The sequence below is a fragment of the Lampris incognitus genome, chromosome 1, assembly GCF_029633865.1.
Source record: "Lampris incognitus isolate fLamInc1 chromosome 1, fLamInc1.hap2, whole genome shotgun sequence".
In the NCBI taxonomy this organism is placed as follows: Eukaryota; Metazoa; Chordata; class Actinopteri; order Lampriformes; family Lampridae; genus Lampris; species Lampris incognitus.
The window spans coordinates 92,568,654-92,587,032 of NC_079211.1; the positions used below are offsets into that span (position 1 = coordinate 92,568,654).

At 45.1% G+C, this 18,379-nt stretch overlaps 1 protein-coding gene across 1 annotated transcript; it reads left to right on the top strand.

The window, feature by feature from the left end:
• The first annotated feature begins 3,372 nt into the window (after window positions 1-3,372).
• Window positions 3,373-18,231, top strand: tti2 (TELO2 interacting protein 2). Its single transcript, XM_056275802.1, has 10 exons — window positions 3,373-3,733; window positions 4,069-4,836; window positions 6,462-6,646; window positions 6,871-6,928; window positions 12,380-12,508; window positions 14,610-14,702; window positions 15,207-15,397; window positions 15,535-15,678; window positions 17,311-17,470; window positions 17,922-18,231. Exons 2-10 carry the CDS (start codon window positions 4,135-4,137, stop codon window positions 18,024-18,026), a joined length of 1,767 nt encoding a protein of 588 aa, XP_056131777.1. The 5' UTR covers window positions 3,373-3,733; window positions 4,069-4,134; the 3' UTR covers window positions 18,027-18,231.
• Window positions 18,232-18,379: the final 148 nt, after the last annotated feature.

An 18,379-nucleotide genomic window follows, 5' to 3' on the forward strand; every position in this document is an offset into this window, starting at 1 on the left:
AACACTACCCCAAGTATTACTTCAACAACCAATCAAATAACGTTAGCCACTCCTACACATTAGTCTAACAGTATAGCTAACAAATGTGTTCTCTGAACTCTAACAAAATATAAACGAATCTAGTTTAATTCTGCCTAACTGCAAAGTTCTTCATGGGCAGCGCTATTGTTATCCCCACGCAGGTCCAATAACTGTAGCTAGCATTAGCTTATTTTAGCTAGGTTCATTCACCTCTACATCGCACAAATCAACAGAAATACTACAGTACTTGCCTCTCGATGGACGCACACTTCGACAAACAATGTCCAAACAAACGCTCATTCACTATTTCTCGTTACTAATCCTTAGCTAGTTGTAAAACTTTGGGCTAATAACCACTGGTCAGCACTCGTATGTCTTCTCCAAACTTCACCGGAGCAACTGAGGACATGACGTGACATGTTAGTGACAGGAGATGATCGACAACCTAGCTAACCAATAGAAAACAGGCTTCTTCACCATTAACCATTAGAAACATAGACTAGGCGGGACTTTAAGGATGAACACGAAATACAGGCCTATTCTAAACTAAAATACTACTCGTAATATCTAAGAGATATTAATAAACTAAAACAAAGAGAAGTGTGACGTTACTTTATTAGAATGTGAGAAGAGTACTTTTATTTTGAAGTTTATTTACTCCTTCTAGCCTTCCTCACGCGACTTTACTTCAGGAAATAGTTTGCTGCCTGGTAGTCATGGTAGCAGTACAGTCCAGCTTTCCATGCGGAGTTTTATGTTTGCCCAGCTCCTATGTTTATTGCTTCTATCTACGTTGTGCCTTGGAGAGCATCGTCTGTAAGTTCCGTTGCGACATTGTTTAAGTGATTGATGATGTCCGTTATAAGAACCTCGTTGTATTCATGTTAATATTGTAGCGAAGTTGCTACCACGTCAGAATTGTGCCAACTGTCCTGTCTTACCCATCAGGCACTGCGTGCAGATTGTCAGTTGTTATTAAATGTTTTGTAAGTGTTTTATGTGGTTTTCTATTGTGTTGTGTAACCTTGTAACTGAAACCCTGAACAACTTTGTTGTTCGAGTTGATCACGCCCATGATTGTGTCTCATTTCGGTAAGTTCTTGTGTCTGTATGAGTTCAATAAAGGGCCTGCAAAGTTACCTTTGTCGTTGCTTCTACGTTCGGCACGCTGCTGTCAGAAGTGGGATGGAGCGACCATAAGGCCATCGGAAGCGTATGCTCCCTGAGGCGTGAAGGAGCTGATATGCTTAAGCGCGGGGACGCGCTTCCCGAAGGAGGAGGGTAGCATAACGTGCATGGATAAGAAGACACGCTGGCTCCCGGGTCTGACCCTTTAGTCGAGCGGTTAGCGATGTCTCCTGCGGTGCGGGCGATACAGGTTCGCTTCCCGGCCGCGGCAGTTCCTGAGGTTGCGTTGTCCCCCGAATTCGCTACAGTATGATTGGAGTCTCCAGGCGTATTCTTGACTCCATGCTCAGGGAAACCAGCCAATCACGCCTTAGTCATGAGGTGTTGTCTACCTTAATGGCAGAAGTTACGGCAATCATCAACGCCAGGCCCCTCGCACCAATCTCCTCGGACCCAGAATCTCCCTTCCTCCTGACCCCCGCTTCACTACTGACGCAAAAGGTGTGTACTCTCCCTCCGGGGACCTTCGACAGCAAGGATCTCCACCGCCAGCAGTGGAGGCAGGTGAAACATCTCACCAACACCTTTTGGCACCGATGGAGGCGTGAGTACCTCCCCACACTCCAAAGTCGCAGCAAGTGGCAGGACATGTGTCCTAACGCCAAGGAGGGCGACCTAGTGTTGCTGAAGGACAATCAAGTGACGAGGAACGAGTGGCCCCTGGCTCTTGTTACAAAGACATCCTCTGGCCGGGATGGAAAGGTCAGGAAGATTGAGCTCAAGGTCACGAGATCTGGATCTGCAAAGACCTTCCTGAGGCCTGCCTCCGAGACAGTCCTACTCATGCCTGCTGAGGATATGGACTGAGTTAGTTTGTGTTCTCCGGACATGCTCCTCATGTTAGTTTAAGATAGTGGTATAGTAATTATACCAGGCGGGGAGTGTGACGTTACTTTATTAGAATGTAAGAAGAGTACTTTTATTTTGAAGTTTATTTACTCCCTCTAGCCTTCCTCACGCGACCTTACTTCAGGAAATAGTTTGCTCCCTGGTAGTCATGGTAGCAGTACAGTCCAGCTTTCCATGCGGAGTTTCATATGTTTGCCCAGCTCCTGTGTTTATTGCTTCTATCTACGTTTGTGCCTTGGAGAGCATCGTTTACTAAGTTCAGTTGCGACATTATTTAAGTGATTGATGATGTCCGTTATAAGAACGTCGTTGTATTCATGTTAATATGAAAATAGCTATGTGTAACGTTAGCTTCTCCCATTTTCTGTTAGCTAGTTAGCCAGCCAGGCTTTCGGTTGCTAGTTAGCTGTGTCAGCTCTGTGATAGAAATGTCACGTTATTCTGTCTGCCCGTATTCCGCCTATATTATAGCATATTGATCTATATTATATGTACATTATTTACAATTAGTTCATAATTCATGTGTGATTTCGTAATTCCTAGGTTACGTACAGCTATTTACATGCAGTTATGTAGCCTACAATTATTATTTACATGCAGTCATGTGCAGTTATTTACATGTGTTATGTAGTTATGTCATAGACATGTGATAACATTTTATAATTTATGCAATGTTTATTGAAACATTCTTTCTCTGTATTGCCCCCCTATACAGTTTTACAAAAAAGGGTTGAATTCTCAAAGTTCTTCAGTAAAGTTCCTCAACTTGGACCGGGACTCTGTATTTCTTTGGGATTCTTCATGTTGGCTATCTGTCGGCCTGTTTATACATGGACACAAACACGTAGGACAGAATAGGGAGGATATGGAATCTTCTTAACAAATACTTTAGACATGGGAATACTGCTGTTGGAAATGAAGGGTCATTTCTGTGTAAACTGCATTGGAAATGTTGATTATTTAGGTAATAGTCTACAATATAGATTAAGAAGGCATACTTTAGGAACCAGATGCAAAGTACATGACATCTTTTATGCGCAAGTAAATTGTATTCTGCCTGCTTGCCTGCCTGCTTGCCTGCCTGCTTGCCTGCCTGCCTGCCTGCCTGCCTGCCTGCCTGCCTGCCTGCCTGCCTGCCTGCCTGCCTGCCTGCCTGCCTGCCTGCCTGCCTGCCTGCCTGCCTGCCTGCCTGCCTGCCTGCCTGTGTCTACGTCGCCAACAGGCGAAGAAAGAAGGCAGGAACCTTTTGTCCGGAACATTTACACGGAGAGACGTTTCCGGACGAACTGTTCCACTCGCTAAAATGTCCGACAGTTCTAACCAGTATGCATCACGGCTGAACACTTTAAAACGTACGATCTGATATGATATTTAGTTAGAAAGTAAAAATGAATGTATGACAGGAGACGGAGGAGTACAGGAGGACTATAGGAGGAGTACCGGAGGACTATAGGAGGAGTACAGGGGGACTATAGGAGGAGTACAGGAGGACTATAGGAGGAGTACAGGGGGATTATAGGAGTAGTACCGGAGGACTAGCTCGCTGCGGCGGCTGCTGCTGCTGCTGAACGCCGCCGGATGTTGATGAGGAGCTGGCAGACTAGGCTAACTGGTTGAAATCCGTTTTTTTTGGTTTTTTGTTGTCATAATCTAGATTGCGTGGAATATTTTTGTGGTAGGTAAAACCAAGTTGATATTTCCCTAGAGTGAACTTATATGAATGCTATATGAATGTTATCCAATTTCGGTTATTTTTAATTTATACAACAGCCAGTCTCTCCATGAAGCAGACATTCAAATGAGTGATAACAGCCCCTTCATAGCGTTTTCCTTATATTGGAATGTGATTGTCATCGTAAATCCAACAATTGAACTAATCTGATTTTCTTTTGCCCCCCCCCCACTCTGTGTGTAATCTATCTATCTATCTATCTATCTATCTATCTATCTATCTATCTATCTATCTATCTATCTATCTATCTATCTATCTATCTATCTATCTATCTCTAGTTTTATAACTCTGTCTTCTTGCTTTTCCACGTTTTTCATTCCTGACATCAGCTATCTTCCTAAAATATGGATCTACCCTCCTTCCTTCATCATTTCCAGCTCTCCTCCTCACCTAAGATTTCCTGCCCCTCATCTCCTGATGACCAACGCTCCTGCCCTCCAATTACAGAAGTCCTCGGCCAGCTCCAGGAGAAGCTGATTGATGCAGCGGGAAAAGCCTCGAACCCAGAAGCCACAGATCTCATTGGCCGGTCAGAAGAGTTATTTAAAAAAGCCAACCTTCATTGGCTGTTTTCTCCTGATCCCACCAATCAGGGTGATGGACAGCAGAACTGTGGCCAGTGGGCAGAGCTTCAGAAAAGGTATGTGGGCGTGGTCCAGTCCCTGTGTCAGTGTGCGGCTCTGCCTGTCTGTGAGACAGACAGTGGCTCCCTGCCGGCCACCTCCTACCAGCATATCCCTGCCAGAGCCCTGTCTGTCTGCTCCGCCCTGTCTGCCCTACTGGACAGTCTGGTGGACTGGGAGAGACGGGCAGAGACAAAAAAAGCAGAGACTCAGGGAGAGAGAGAGGGAGTGAGAGAGAGAGAGTCCCCCGAAGGAGCAGCAGGCTGTAATGGAGGTCTGTCCAGAAGTGGGAATGAGACAGCTGTCTCCTCTCCCTGCCTGCAGGAGACAGGAGGTGAGATGGAGTTAAACTCAGAGGCTCCTGTCTCCCTGCTTCATGCTGTAGGTCCACTGTGCTGTGTCTTTGCTGTCACTCACTTCCAGGTAAGCATGGAGGAGGTCTTTGGTCCTCTTATTTAAAACTGCATTAAGCGATTTGTCTTTATACATGCTCAATAATCCAGGTAAGGAAATCACAGAAAGTTTAGTCAGTTCATCTGGACACAGCATATATTGAGAGAAATGTTTTATCGCTCATCTAAATGACTTCCTCAGTCTCCACTGACTGCAGGTATCCTCACCTTTATAAACAATACAGTGGCATAACGACTGAAAACAAGTACTAACTACTACTTCTACTTCTGGCTGCTCCCATTAGGGGGCGCCACAGTGGATCATCAATTTCCATCTCTTCCTGTCCTCTGCATCTTCCTCTGTCATACCAGCCACCTGCATGTCCTCCCTTACCACATCCATAAACCTCCTCTTTGGTCTTCCTCTTTTCCTCTTCCCTGGCAGCTCCATATTCAGCATCCTTCTCCCAATATGCCCAGCATCTCTCCTCCGTACATGTCCAAACCATTTCAATCTAGTTTCTCTTGCTTTGTCTCTAAACCGTCCAGCCTGAGCTGTCCCTCTAAATACTCGTTCCTAATCCTGTCCTTCTTCATCACTCCCAGCGAAAATCTTAGCATCTTCAACTCTGCCACCTCCAGCTTCACCTCCTGTCTTTTCAGCAGTGCCACTGTCTCCAAACCATATAACATAAACTGGTCTCAGTACCATCTTGTAAACCTTCCCTTTAACTCTTGCTGGTACCTTTCGGTTGTAAATCACTCCTGACACTCTTCACCACCCACTCAACCCTGCTTGCACTCTTTTCTTCACCCCTCTTCTGGACTCCCCATTACTTTGAACAGTTGACCCCAAGTATTTAAACTCATACGCCTCCTTGCGTCCTCACCATTCTGCTGTCCTCCCTCTCATTCACGCATAGGTATTCTGTCTTGCTCCTACTGACTTTCATTCCTCTTCTCTCCAGTGCATACCTCCACCTCCCCAGGCTCTCCTCAACCTGCTCCCTACTCTTGCTACAGATCACAATGTCATCCGCAAACATCATAATCTACGGAGACTTTTGCCTGATCTCGTCCGTTAACCTGTCCATCATTGTTGCAAACAAGAAAGTGCTCAGAGCCGATCCTTGATGTAATCCCACCTCCACTTTGAACCCATCTGTCATTCCAACTGCACACCTCACCACTGTCACAGTGCCTTTATAAATATCCTGCACCACTCCTACATACTTCTCTGCCACTCCCAACTTCCTTATACAATACCACACCTCCTCTCTTGGCACCCTGTCATATGCTTTCTCTAAATCCACAAAGACACAATGTAACTCCTTCTGGCCTTCTCTACACTATAGACAAGGTGTCACATGTTTAAAGATGGAACTGATATTATGCTGCTGTTTGACACGTTGTTGACGTGGTCTCTGTTTCTGACCTCTATGAATGTGCCAGTTTTTGGGAGATCTCAACTGTGGGAATGAGCTGCTGATTCACATCATCAACCGATCAGCAAATGGTCTCTGACAGTCCACAAGGCCTTTGGTCTGCATTTCTTCTCAGACTGGGGGCATTGGTCTGCAGTGTGTTCCTAGTCAGCAGCTCCCAGTGAAACGGAGTGACCTGAAGGTAACGTGTTTCTGCTCTCTGCTGATCCAGGACCAGCCATGGACCAGCGCCACCTCCAGAGAGGCTGCTTGGAGTCTGATGGAGTTGCTGCTTCAGGCAGGAGGCTGGAAGGACCATGTGCACCTCCTGACAGGGGAGGAGAAGGAGGTGAAGAGCAGGAGGAGGAGAGGAATGTTTGGAGGAATCATGGACATATTGCAGCCTGACCTGACCAGGTAAGACTTCACTCACCTCACTTCAGGGAGTCAACTAGTTGGATGGATGGATGGATGGACTGATTGACCCTTTTCTAATTTCATGATGGGGGTCAAACAAGACAGCCTGGTGGCTGGAACTGACCTTGTTTTGTGTTGTGTATGTATGTATGTGTGTGTGTGTGTGTGTGTGTGTGTGTGTGTGTGTGTGTGTGTGTCTGTCTGTCTGTCCGCCCACCCGCCAGGGAGAGATGGCAGTGCTGTGAAGCAGTGAAATTGGTGTTTTCATGGGCTCTGCTCCAGGTGAGTTTGTTTTTCATGACTTTTACTCAATCATTAAAGGTTTGGTGTAATTTTACTGGACTCCTGACCTCTAGTGTTCACTGATGTGAACAACAATTCCAAATAGATCAGACAATCTAACAGAATCGGAATCAGAAATTATTTTATTGCCATGTGCATTACATGCACTAGGAATTTTACTTAGCATTGTTGGTACAATTAAGAGTGCAAGAAAAGTACTGTCTTAAATAAAATAAGTATGTGATATATACGTATACACACAAACATATATACAGAAATAGCTCTAAAAATATAAACAGGAAAAAATAAAGTAAAGGTACAAGTAATAGAAATCATCATCATCTGCCATTACCCGAGGTCGAGAATGATGGTCCTTATGGGGGGGTCAATCAATCAAGTTGCATTTTTATAGCGCTTTTCTAGCTGCTCCTTATTGTGGGTCTTCAAATGGCTGAAGAAGCCAACTCTAGAACCACAAACTTTCTTGCAGTGTTGGCATTGATGTGAGGTGCTGGAAGTGGAATGTGGGAGAGCCTTTTTGGTGGGGACTCTTTCCTTTCTTTGCTGCTGCTTGACCCTGGCAGTCTGTTGGAGATCATCTTCATGGAATGAGGCTCCTGTAAACTGTTTCTCTGGGTTGGACCCTTTAGTTGACTGGTTAACGTTGTCGCCTGTGCTGCGGGAGATCTAGGTTCACGTCCTGGCTGCAGCAGGGGTGACAAGAGAGAGATCCAGGTTCGAATCCTGGCTGTGGCGGTTCCCGGCTGTCCCCTGAATTTGCTACATTGGTGTCAGAAGTGGGATGGTGAGACCGTGTGGCCATCGGAAGTGTGTGGGCCCAGAGGCATGAGGGAGCTGATATTCTGTAAGTGCGTGGACGCGCTTCCCGAAGGAGGGGGCTACTGTAACGACCACAGATAAGTAGAATCGCTAGCCCTTGGCTAACGGTTCAGACCCTTTAGTCGACTGGTTAATGTTGTCCCCCGTGGTGTGGGAGAGCCAGGTTCATGTCCTGGCTGCAGCGGTTTCCGGGCTGCCCCCCAAATTCGCTACACTTGGACCAGAGGGGGTTGGCTCTGGCTTACAACTTTATTGGCATTGAAGAACCCCCTTGTGTCACCTGCTTCTGCAAGATTTTGAAATTCATAGGCTTTCTCCATCCACCATTTGTTTTTAAGCTCCCTTACTCAGCATTTGACAAAGTTCTTGCCTCTGGAGTAAGCTTCCCTCTTGGCTCGGCAAGTGATATCCTTCTGCTAGGCACAAAAGGCCTACGTCTTTTGGAAATAAGGTGTTCACATTCCTCATCACTGTCACTGAACCAGTCCTGGTTTCTCTTTGTGTATAAACCAAGGACTTCTCGGCCAGTGTTCAGGATGATGGTCTTCAGTGAACTCCCAATGTGCCTCAACATCATCAGGGTACTCTGGTGGCAAGCTGTCACAAAGTGCAACTTGGAGGAGCTCCCATGTTTCAGGCATTTCCAAGTTCCTGATGTTTAGACTGGGGCGGTATTTCTTTTTTCCCCCTCTTCTTTTGAGCATAAGTCTGATGGCCATAGTTGAGCAGATGAGATGATGATCTGTCCAGCATCCATCTGTTACCCACTTGTTACAACCCCGGCTCAAGAGACGTAACAAAAGAAGGGAGATAAGTCGAGGGTTGCAATAATAATCAAATATTTAATAATACAAAAAAGATGAATTAAGTTAAAAAAAACAATGTGCTGGTCGGAGACAGGAAGCGGTGGGATCCGGAAGTGTCAGGAAGTGCACAGATGCACTGGAAGCCTCCCCGGAGCGCGGGAACAACAAAGCGTGAAACCCGCCAACCTGAAACTGAAACAGAGCCAAAACCAGCAGGCAGGAAGAGGAGGCCATAACACCCCCCCCCCCAAAAGGGTGGACCATGAAGGACCTGAAGATAGGCATGATGTACATCTAACGAGGTCATTGCCCTCGTTAGATGTACACAATGCCTATGTCTGGCTCGGACAGTGAAATAATCGATCAGATACCAATGTTTGGAGCGAGGATTCATCCAAGATGTTTTGAATTGGTTTTTCTTATTTTTTATTTATTTTTTGGATTTCCCCCCCTTTTTCTCTCCAATTGTACCTGTCCAGTTACCCCACTCTTCTGAGCCGTCCCGGTTGCTGCTCCACCCCCTCTGCCAATCCAGGGAATGCTGCAGACTACCATATGCCTCCTCTGACACATGTGGAGTCGCTGTGGGTATGTGTTCTGATTGCGGCACTAGTGCCTCCTCTGGTTGGTCGGGGCGCCTGTTCAGGGGGGAGGGAGAACTGGGTGGAATGGTGGGATCCTCCCACACACTACGTCCCCCTGGCAAAACTCCTTATTGTCAGGTGAAAAGAAGTGGCTGGTGACTCCACATGTATTGAGGGGCATGTGGTAGTCTACAGCCCTCCCCGGATCAGCAGAGGGGGTGGACCAGCGACTGGAACAGCTCAGAGAGTGGGGAGATTGGCCAGGTACAATTGGGGAGAAAAAGGGGGGCGGGATTTTAAAGCTGGGTCAAAAATGATACCAGGATTTTTGGCATGGGCATGACGGTTAGGTGCTAGAGGCCCTAAGTGATTACCTATACCTCCAATGGAGTTGGAGGGACCAAATATGGCCACTTTGGTCTTACTTTCATTTAATTGAAGACGGTTTTTTCGCCATCCAACATTTTACATCCTGGAGGGACCTAACTGCATTATTATTACTACTAGGTTCCAATGGAAGGTATAGCTGCATGTAATTAATGTATCAACGGTAGGAGATATTGTGTTTTTGGAAGATAGAACCTAAAGGGAGCATGTACAACGGGAATAATAATACGGGCCCTAAAATGGAGCCTTGGGGTACTCCACAGGTGATGGGAACAGACAAGGCGAAGAGGTCTCCAGTTTTGACAGAGAAAGATCTATCCATTAGGTAGCAGGCAAACCACTGGAATGTGCTACCGAGGATGCCAACCTGGTGCTTGAGATGGTTCAGGAGAATAGTATGGTCAACTGACTCAAAGGCGGCGCTAAGATTTCACAAAACCAGTATAGCACATTTACCAGAGTCAAGAGACAGCAGTAGATCATTGGAGACTTTAAGTAGAGCTGACTCTGTGCTGTGACATGCCCTGAAACCTGACTGAAAATTTTCTATAATATTTTTATTTTTTGAAAAGGGCAAAAGCTGAGAATAGACAATTCTCTCCATTACTTTGGGTAAAAATGGCAACTTGGAAATGGGTCGGAAATTATTTAGTACTGTTATGTCAAGGTTAGGCTCTTTCATCGGTGGTCACTCGAGGTCAAGTATATCCTCCTTCTAGGTCCTTGTGGGTATCCTTGCGGGAGGATGCCTGCACATGACAGCTATTTATGTGGAGTGGCTGATGTGCCTGCAGCCATCACACAGTCCTTGGCAGGGGGTGGCCAGAGTCCAATAGCATGGAGAATAAAGACGATTGGGGATCACCTTTTGTTGCAGCCTTCATCTGCCTTCACTGGCATTGTCTTCCACCTATTCCGCTATTGAGGTCTTTGCTGGATTACACTTCGTCTGGAACCTCCTCCTTGGGTGACCATACAAGGAGCCACGCTCCGGACGGCATAGCTCTTGGGATCAGTAGTACACACAAGCTTCTCCACCATGGCAAGGTGGCGATCTAGGAGAAGCTTTTTAATAATGGGTTGTGTTACTGCATGTTTAAAGCAAGAGGAAACAAATCCATTAGCTAGACTACTGTTTAGGATGAGTGAAATTGTAGGACCTGCAGTGTTGAGTACTTCCTTCAACAGGCACGTAGGAACAATGTCCAGGGAACAATTAGTAGACTCTGTATGTAAGACTATGTCTTAAATATGAGCAAGAGTCACAGGTTCAAATTTACTGAATACAGCGGAGTATGGAGGAACCATGGAGGGGTCATAGGCAGGAGGTGAAATATTTGATTGTATGTTATCAGTTTACTTGTGGAAAAAGTTTAGAAATTCTTCATAAGGGCAGGCAGTAGCAACAGAGACAGGGACTGTATTAATTGTGTCAAATAGTACTTGGGACAGTGGGAGTTTTTAGAAATAATATCAGCAAAGTATTTTGCCTTCATTGCTTTGACAGAGTGCTGATAATTAACAAGACTGTTTCTCATCATAGTATATGAAACTTGAAGCCTGTCTTTTTTCCGTCTTTGCTCTTCTTTCCTACATATTTCCCTGAGAGTGTGGGTGTCATTATTGAGCCAGGGTTGAGTTTTAATTTTTCTGATTTTGAGTGGGGCAATGGAGTCCAAGATTTCTACACAAGTTGAGTTAAACAGGGTGATTAACTCCTCTGTGTTCAGGCAGGATGAATATATTTTACTAGTCATGAAAATATATTTACTAGTCATACTATATTTACTTGTCATATGATATTTACTTGTCATATTGTATTTGCTAGTCATACTATATTTGCTAGTCAAAAAGATATTCAGTAGTCATATGATATTTACTGGTCATGTGATATCACCAGTCATACTATGATGTTTACGAGTCAAGATATTTACTAGTCATAAAAATATATTTACTGGTCATAGTGTGATATTTACTAGTCACAATATGATATTTTACTAGCCATAAAAAGATATTCACTGGCCATATGCTATTCACTAGTCATAAAAAGAAAGATATCTGGCGGTGATATTTACTAGTCATGATATTTACCGGTCATACTGCGATATTTGTTAGTTATAAGATATTCACTAGTCATATGATGATATTTATTAGTCATATTATGATGTTAACTTGTCACATTATATTTAGTAGTCACATTATGGTATTTACTAGTTATATTTACTAGTCATTATGCTTCAGAAAGGTGAAATATTCCACGTAGAACTTTTTATAAAAACAAGAGGAAGCATCAGCAGTTCTGGTAGCAATACAAGTCATAAAACTACATTCAAATCACAGACTGCTGTTATTGAATATCGTATATGTAAGCTGTCTATGGCTGTTTGAAATCAATAAAATACTTTTAACTTTTTTATTAGTAATATTTTTAACAGTAAAACCTCACACATTTAAATCTGTTTTTGTTGTCATTGTAATTCTTATTTGGTGAAGATTTTTCTACCTAAGATCACAAGATTTAAAGTCTACCGTCTATTAAAAGCAGAATGTAGTAAAGACTTCCTGATAACTTATATGACTTAAACCCCGTATTGTGTTGATCTATGATGCCCACAGTCATTTCAGATCTCCGATGTGAATAAAACTCACTAGGTCAGATAAGAACTCCCATATTCTCCTTCTGTTCTCCAGACGCGCTGCCTTTCTGGACAGAAGCGAGTCCTCCGTGTTTTCCAGATGAGCCGGGTTGAGTTAAATGAATGTGGCTGTTTGTGAGCTCAGTCTTTCAGGACAGGACATTACAGACTCTACTGACGATTTATGTTTGTGTCCAGACGTCTCGGCCGGCTCTGTTGCCTCATCTTCCCCGCCTGCTGCCCCCTTGCCTCCTCCTGACCGACCACCACAGACCAGACAACAGCCTGCTGGGAATACGATGCCTGCGCCACCTGCTGGTCAACACTGTAATAACAACACTGAAATACACAACGAATAAATTACACAATACAGACATCAACGTCAAATACACAACGACAAGTACAATAAGATTCACAACAACAAATAAAAACACACAAATACACACAACCAGAGGGGAATTGTCAGGGCCCTAAAACTAAGAAAAATAAAATAAATAAATAGAAAACAATATTTAAAAAGTAATGAGTTATAAATGTATTTTTTTCAAATCACAATTTGACAATCAAAATCTAAACAAAATGTATCTCAGGAAATAAACCCTTCAACCCTGCCTATTCAGTTTGGGTTGGAATGTGAAGGATTACATGAAAGATGCCCTTTGTCCCCCTATCAGAATTTTGCTGTCTCTGCAGTTGCTAGGAAGAAAATGATATGCTTTCAGCTCTGTGATTGGTGGTCCAGCTATAATTTTACAGAGGTCCAAGCAAGAGTAATTCAATGAGAGGGTAATTTCAAATGACAGTAAAATTGACCAATCATATCTTCCCTCTAAATGGGCCGGCTTTGTTATCGCTAACTCTATGGCAAGTTCCACGTGCTGCGTGGAAAAGAAATCACAAGCTAGTGAAAACCAACGCCAGCTAACTAGCTAGCAAGCCGGTTCATGATGGAACCCACGAGTACTGTTATCCCTGGTGAGGAGGACATCGTTGCAAAATTACTATCCATGCCATTTTCAAGATTAACTTTTAATGAAAAGTTGGAGTTAATCGGCAAAGGAAGACCTACACAAAGGGTAAGTTATTTAAAATGTAATAGGCCGCTGTGTCAACCGATTTCATTCTGACAGCCGCCGCCACTGTTTTGTATATTGTAGCGAATTTGGGAGGGATGTGAACCTGGGTTGCCCGACTCAGGCTGCGGCGGTTCCCGGGCTGTGCGGGTGACCTGGGTTCACATCCCGGCTGTGGCGGTTCCCGGGCTGTCCCTCAAATTTGCTACAGTATGTTAAGGTTTATGTGGGAAAACTCATTAGGCAGAATCACCGGTCAGTCAGTACATTTACCAACTCAGCAGTCACTATGCACATTTACCATAACATATTTATCTAATAGACTAGAAATATTCTGTATTAGCAATATTGCTTGTTTGTGGTGGTGGGTTCCCAAAAGACCATGGTCGCTGTTCACTGTCGCTAATAGTTGTGTTGTGTTGTTGTAAAGCCCCTTGAGGCCAATTTGTGATATTGGGCTGTGCAAATAAAATTGACCTGTCATGACGTACATGACATTTTGTTGGTGTTGTGTGGTAGGAGGGGGTGGCTATCATGCGTTTTGCACCCCGGCCCGTTGTCACCATGTTCCGCTGACGTGCACACACAGCTTGTGTGATGATCCGATTATTTGTAAGAATTTGAGTTTTGCTTTAGGAACTGGCTGTTTTTTGTTTAGGTGATACCTCACCTAAACCCTCTTCGTGCTGTTTGCAGCTTGCATTGCCATGGCTGGACTAGCGTCTTCGTGTTTGTTTCAGAGCTGGAAGTGTTATAGGTAACTTTTGCAGTAGTATAGCAGAGGACACGGTAAGTGAGGCTGATAGTTTGATTTTTTTGTCGAGGAGGGAAGGGGGACAAAGGGCCATGGTTTGAACCACGGTCACTGCTGCACCCCCTCTGCGGATCCGGGGGGGGGGGGGGCTGCAGACTACCACATGCCTCCTCCGATACATGTGGAGTCGTCAGCCGCTTCTTTTCACCTGACAGTGAGGAGTTTCACCAGGGGGATGTAGCACGTGGGAGGATCACGCTGTTCCCCCCAGTTCCCCCTCCCCCCCGAACAGGCGCCCCGACTGACCAGAGGAGGCGCAGGTGCAGTGACCAGGACGCAGCTGATGCCTGCTTGAGATCTGAATTTTGAACAAATGTTTTCAAAGCCTATCGCCGCAGCTCGAAAAACAAAATAAAACCAATAAGCTACAGTGTTTTCTATTAGACAGGCACCAGATCAAAGTAGTCCTGATCCAGGACTCTGAGGAGGTCTGCTCGTATCGGAACCACAGGGTCCTGTGCTGCTCCATGGAGTTTTAGACCTAAACACAAATACAAAGCTTAGATGTCAACATGATAACATGTGTGTGTGTGTTTTGTAGCCCAGAGCAGATCTGCTGCAGTACAACAGAGCTGAGGTGATCTACCAGGCCCTCTACAAACACCTTTATACTACAGACCCTCCTCTGGTCAAGGTAACACTAATGTGTGTGTCTGTCTGTCTCCCTCAGTCTATCTTTTCTTACTTTCTTTCTTTTTCTTCCCCCTCCCGTCTTCCCATGTGTCCAGGAAATGTATGGTATAGTTTCCCAGTCATGGAAAACACCTGGAAAATTATCAAGTGTCCTAAAAATATTATTGAGGTCATGGAGCATTGTAAAATTGGGTTATAAAGTAGTATTTCTATCAGTTAATATATTTTTATCCATATGTTTCTGTGTTGAGATGTCACATCAGCGTGTGAAGTCTGGGTGGGGTGTTCAGTCATGCAGTCCATTTAGAGACCTCTGATAGTTAATACTGAATGATACAACCTTGTGTCAGCAATGCCTGGCATGGATATCCAAAATAAAGTCATGGAAAATGTCCTGGAAAGTGATTTCCATTATAAAAAAATGTGTGTATTTGTGTATATGTGATGTTCATATCACTAATATTCACACCCATTACAGCAGTATCTGTCCGTCTCTCACTCTCAGGTGGTTCTGTCCTGTCTGTTGGACCTGTTGTCTGTTTTGGAGAAGCCCCCATCCCTTCACCACCACCCCTCCCCTCGGAAGCCCTGTCGCCATGACGATGTGTTGCGGCTGTTTCTGACCTACATGGAGATGGAACACAAGGTGGCGCTGCGACGCATCTACGCCTCAGCACTGCCCAAATACATAGACAGGTAAGTCTGTGTGTTTATCCATTTGTCAGACCTGGTATCTTCTCCCATCAGGAGTGGAATGCCCCGTAGCAGTAGTGGAAGGGCTTTCATTTAGTTAGTGTGCATTTGTGTTTTTCTACCCACTTTACACCCATCAGGATGGGTGTGGCAGTGTCCAGACACCTGAGGCGGATGGAGCGGGTGGTGGTGGGCTATCTGGAGGTGGGCGATCCTCCAGAGGAGCAGAGCAGACTCTGGATCCTGGAAGTCCTGGAGAAGATTATCTGTGTGGCCTGGCCACGGTCAGTAACTTCTTCGACTCCATTAATGTCTCTAAAACGTCCAAGAGTGAGTATGATATTGCAGCGAATTTGGGGGGGGGGCAGCCCAGGAACCGCCACAGCCAGGACACGCATCCGTATCTCCTGCACTGCGGGCAACAACGTTAACCAGTCAACTAAAGGGTCCGACCCGTTAGCCAAGAGCTACACGTTTCTACTCATCCATGCACGTTACAATATGTTCTAATTTTGTCTGTCAAGGTTTGTCATCTCTTCTTGAAAAACCTCCGTCATTTGTTTGGGGGAGAGACGGTGACGAGCATGGGCGCAAGTCCATGAATACAGGTAGTGCCCGGGTTACGAACGCCCGTACTTACGAACCGACCTCCGTTAAGCCTATTATTTAAAAAATAATCAAGTTACACACAATGGTTTGTACTAACGAATGGATGGACTACTTTGTGGGACATTTGTGGGACACTCAAAACACTGCGCGTTTTGAGCCCCGACCGACCAGAGGAGGCGCTAGTGCAGCGACCAGGACACATACCTACATCCTGCTTCCCACCTGCAGACACGGCCAATTGTGTCTGTAGGGACATCCGATCAAGCCGGAGGTAACACGGGGATTCGAACCAGCGATCCCTGTGTTGGTAGGTAACGGAATAGACCGCTACGCTACCCGGACGCCCAGAAATATTTCTTTAATCAAAGAAAGGTGAATCAGTTCATCTGGATACAATGTTGTACATTGATTTTCTTACCTGGATTGATTGAGCATGCATAAAGACATGTTTCTTTATGGTTATTTTATATACACATTCTCTCTCTCTCATTTATAAATACTGTACTGTAGTGAATTTATTATTATTACTGCATTATTATATTTATGTTTTAGGTAAAATCTATACTATTTGTCTTATATATATATATATATATATATATATATATATATATGTGTGTGTGTGTGTGTATATATATACTATTTGTCTATAAACGTTTGTCTTAGTATACTAAGACAAACGTTTGGCTAATTGACACTTGATATGAACTGTACATAACTGTTCTGACTTACATAAAAATTCAGCATAAGAACAGACTCATGAACGGAACTGTTTCGGAAGCCGGGGACTTCCTTTGCTGGGATGGCATCCAGCGCTTTACCTGTGCCCCCGTCCACATGGTTAGTGGTTGTGTCACAAAGGGCACCTCACATAAAATGTTGCCAAATCAGTATGTGGGTTGACAAGACCGTACCGTACCGGATCGGTCGAGGCCCGGGTTAACAGTGGCTGCCGTTGGTGCTGTGCCCTCACAGGATGGAAACCATAAAACTCGCTGTGGCGACCCCTGAGAAACAGGGAACAAGCCGAAAGATTTGTTTCGGGGGAGAGATTCCTCGAGCCTAGTGGCATCACAGTGACGTCAGTGTCACTGATGCCTCGCCACCATTAGTTTTACTTTTGTACAATTCTGCGGTTATTTTTGAAATGGCGCGACAGCTGACACTGGAGCGCTATGAAACAGCCATTCACGACTTGGAATCAGTGTTAAATGATGGATTTGTTCCAAGTTTCCCAGCTTGACCACGCGTTTTGTTATTATAAATGATCAGTTCTGCTGATGACTGTCTGTCTGTCTGTCTCTCTCTAGGATGGAGGGTCGTGTGTGTATTTTGTTGAGGTGTCTGCTGCGGCTGTTGGTGGACGTATCCTCAGACGGTCAGATGCGTGTTTCTGTCAGAGCTGAACTGACCAGACACGCCTGTCGCTGCCTCACACTGCTGGACTGCTGCACACATGGCAAGCTGCAGGTAGGTCTGCAGGACGTCGCCGCTGGTTTCCAAAGCTGAGGGACGGTGTTTTTGTGCACTGCCATGTGTGTGGAGTTTGTGCAGTAGAAGAGTGCAAGCTAATTCTGAAGCCCAAGTGGAAACAGAGGCAGCTGCAGACGTGTCAATCACAGCAGCTCCCTGTTCTGACTTGGTCATATCATCTTCGTCACCTGAATATTGTAAAACGCATCATAAAAGGAAATTATCATAAGTGAAATAAACCGAGACCTTGGAGAAATTGAAAGCAAAAACTTAGTTTTACCAGAACTACAGAGGGTAGTGGGACTGCCTCTGCTGCCACTCCCACATTGACCTCAAAATTCACCTGACGCACGTGTAAAGACTTTTCATGCCATCAAACATTTATCATACACGTTACCAAGGTTGTTTGAAAGTCGACTGTCTTCATCTCCATTTCTCTGTCTGCCAGCCTCTCCTCCAGCAGGTGGACAGCAGCTGTGCCAGTGATTCTGTATTGAAGTGTTTTGCGACAGTAACCACGGCAACAGCGATGTCAGCACATCTGGAACCCTAAACCGTCCTGACACCAGTATGGTGACCACTTGAGAGACCCTTCATCACTGTATGAACCAGCATGGCGACCGCTTGGGAGATCCTTCATCGCTGTATGAACCAGCATGGTGACCGCTTGGGAGGCCCTTCATCGCTGTATGAACCAGCATGGTGACCGCTTGAGAGGCCCTTCATCGCTGTATGAACCAGCATGGTGACTGCTTGGGAGACCCTTCATCGCTGTATGAACGAACACACGCCATGCTGTGAACTACATCTCTGCCATCGAACTCTGCAATCCTACAACCACAGATGCAGAAACACAACCGCAGCATTTTCTAGTGTTTCCCCCCCCCCCAACAAATAAACGGGGAG

What these genes read in the sequence shown, in the direction of transcription:
- tti2 (XM_056275802.1), top strand. Translation starts at nt 4,135, where the DNA reads ATGGATCTACCCTCCTTCCTTCATCATTTCCAGCTCTCCTCCTCACCT. An exon ending in TTGCTGTCACTCACTTCCAG is followed by an intron (nt 4,837 to 6,461) that starts GTAAGCATGGAG and finishes CTGCTGATCCAG; the next exon opens with GACCAGCCATGGACCAGCGC. An exon ending in TTTCATGGGCTCTGCTCCAG is followed by an intron (nt 6,929 to 12,379) that starts GTGAGTTTGTTT and finishes GTTTGTGTCCAG; the next exon opens with ACGTCTCGGCCGGCTCTGTT.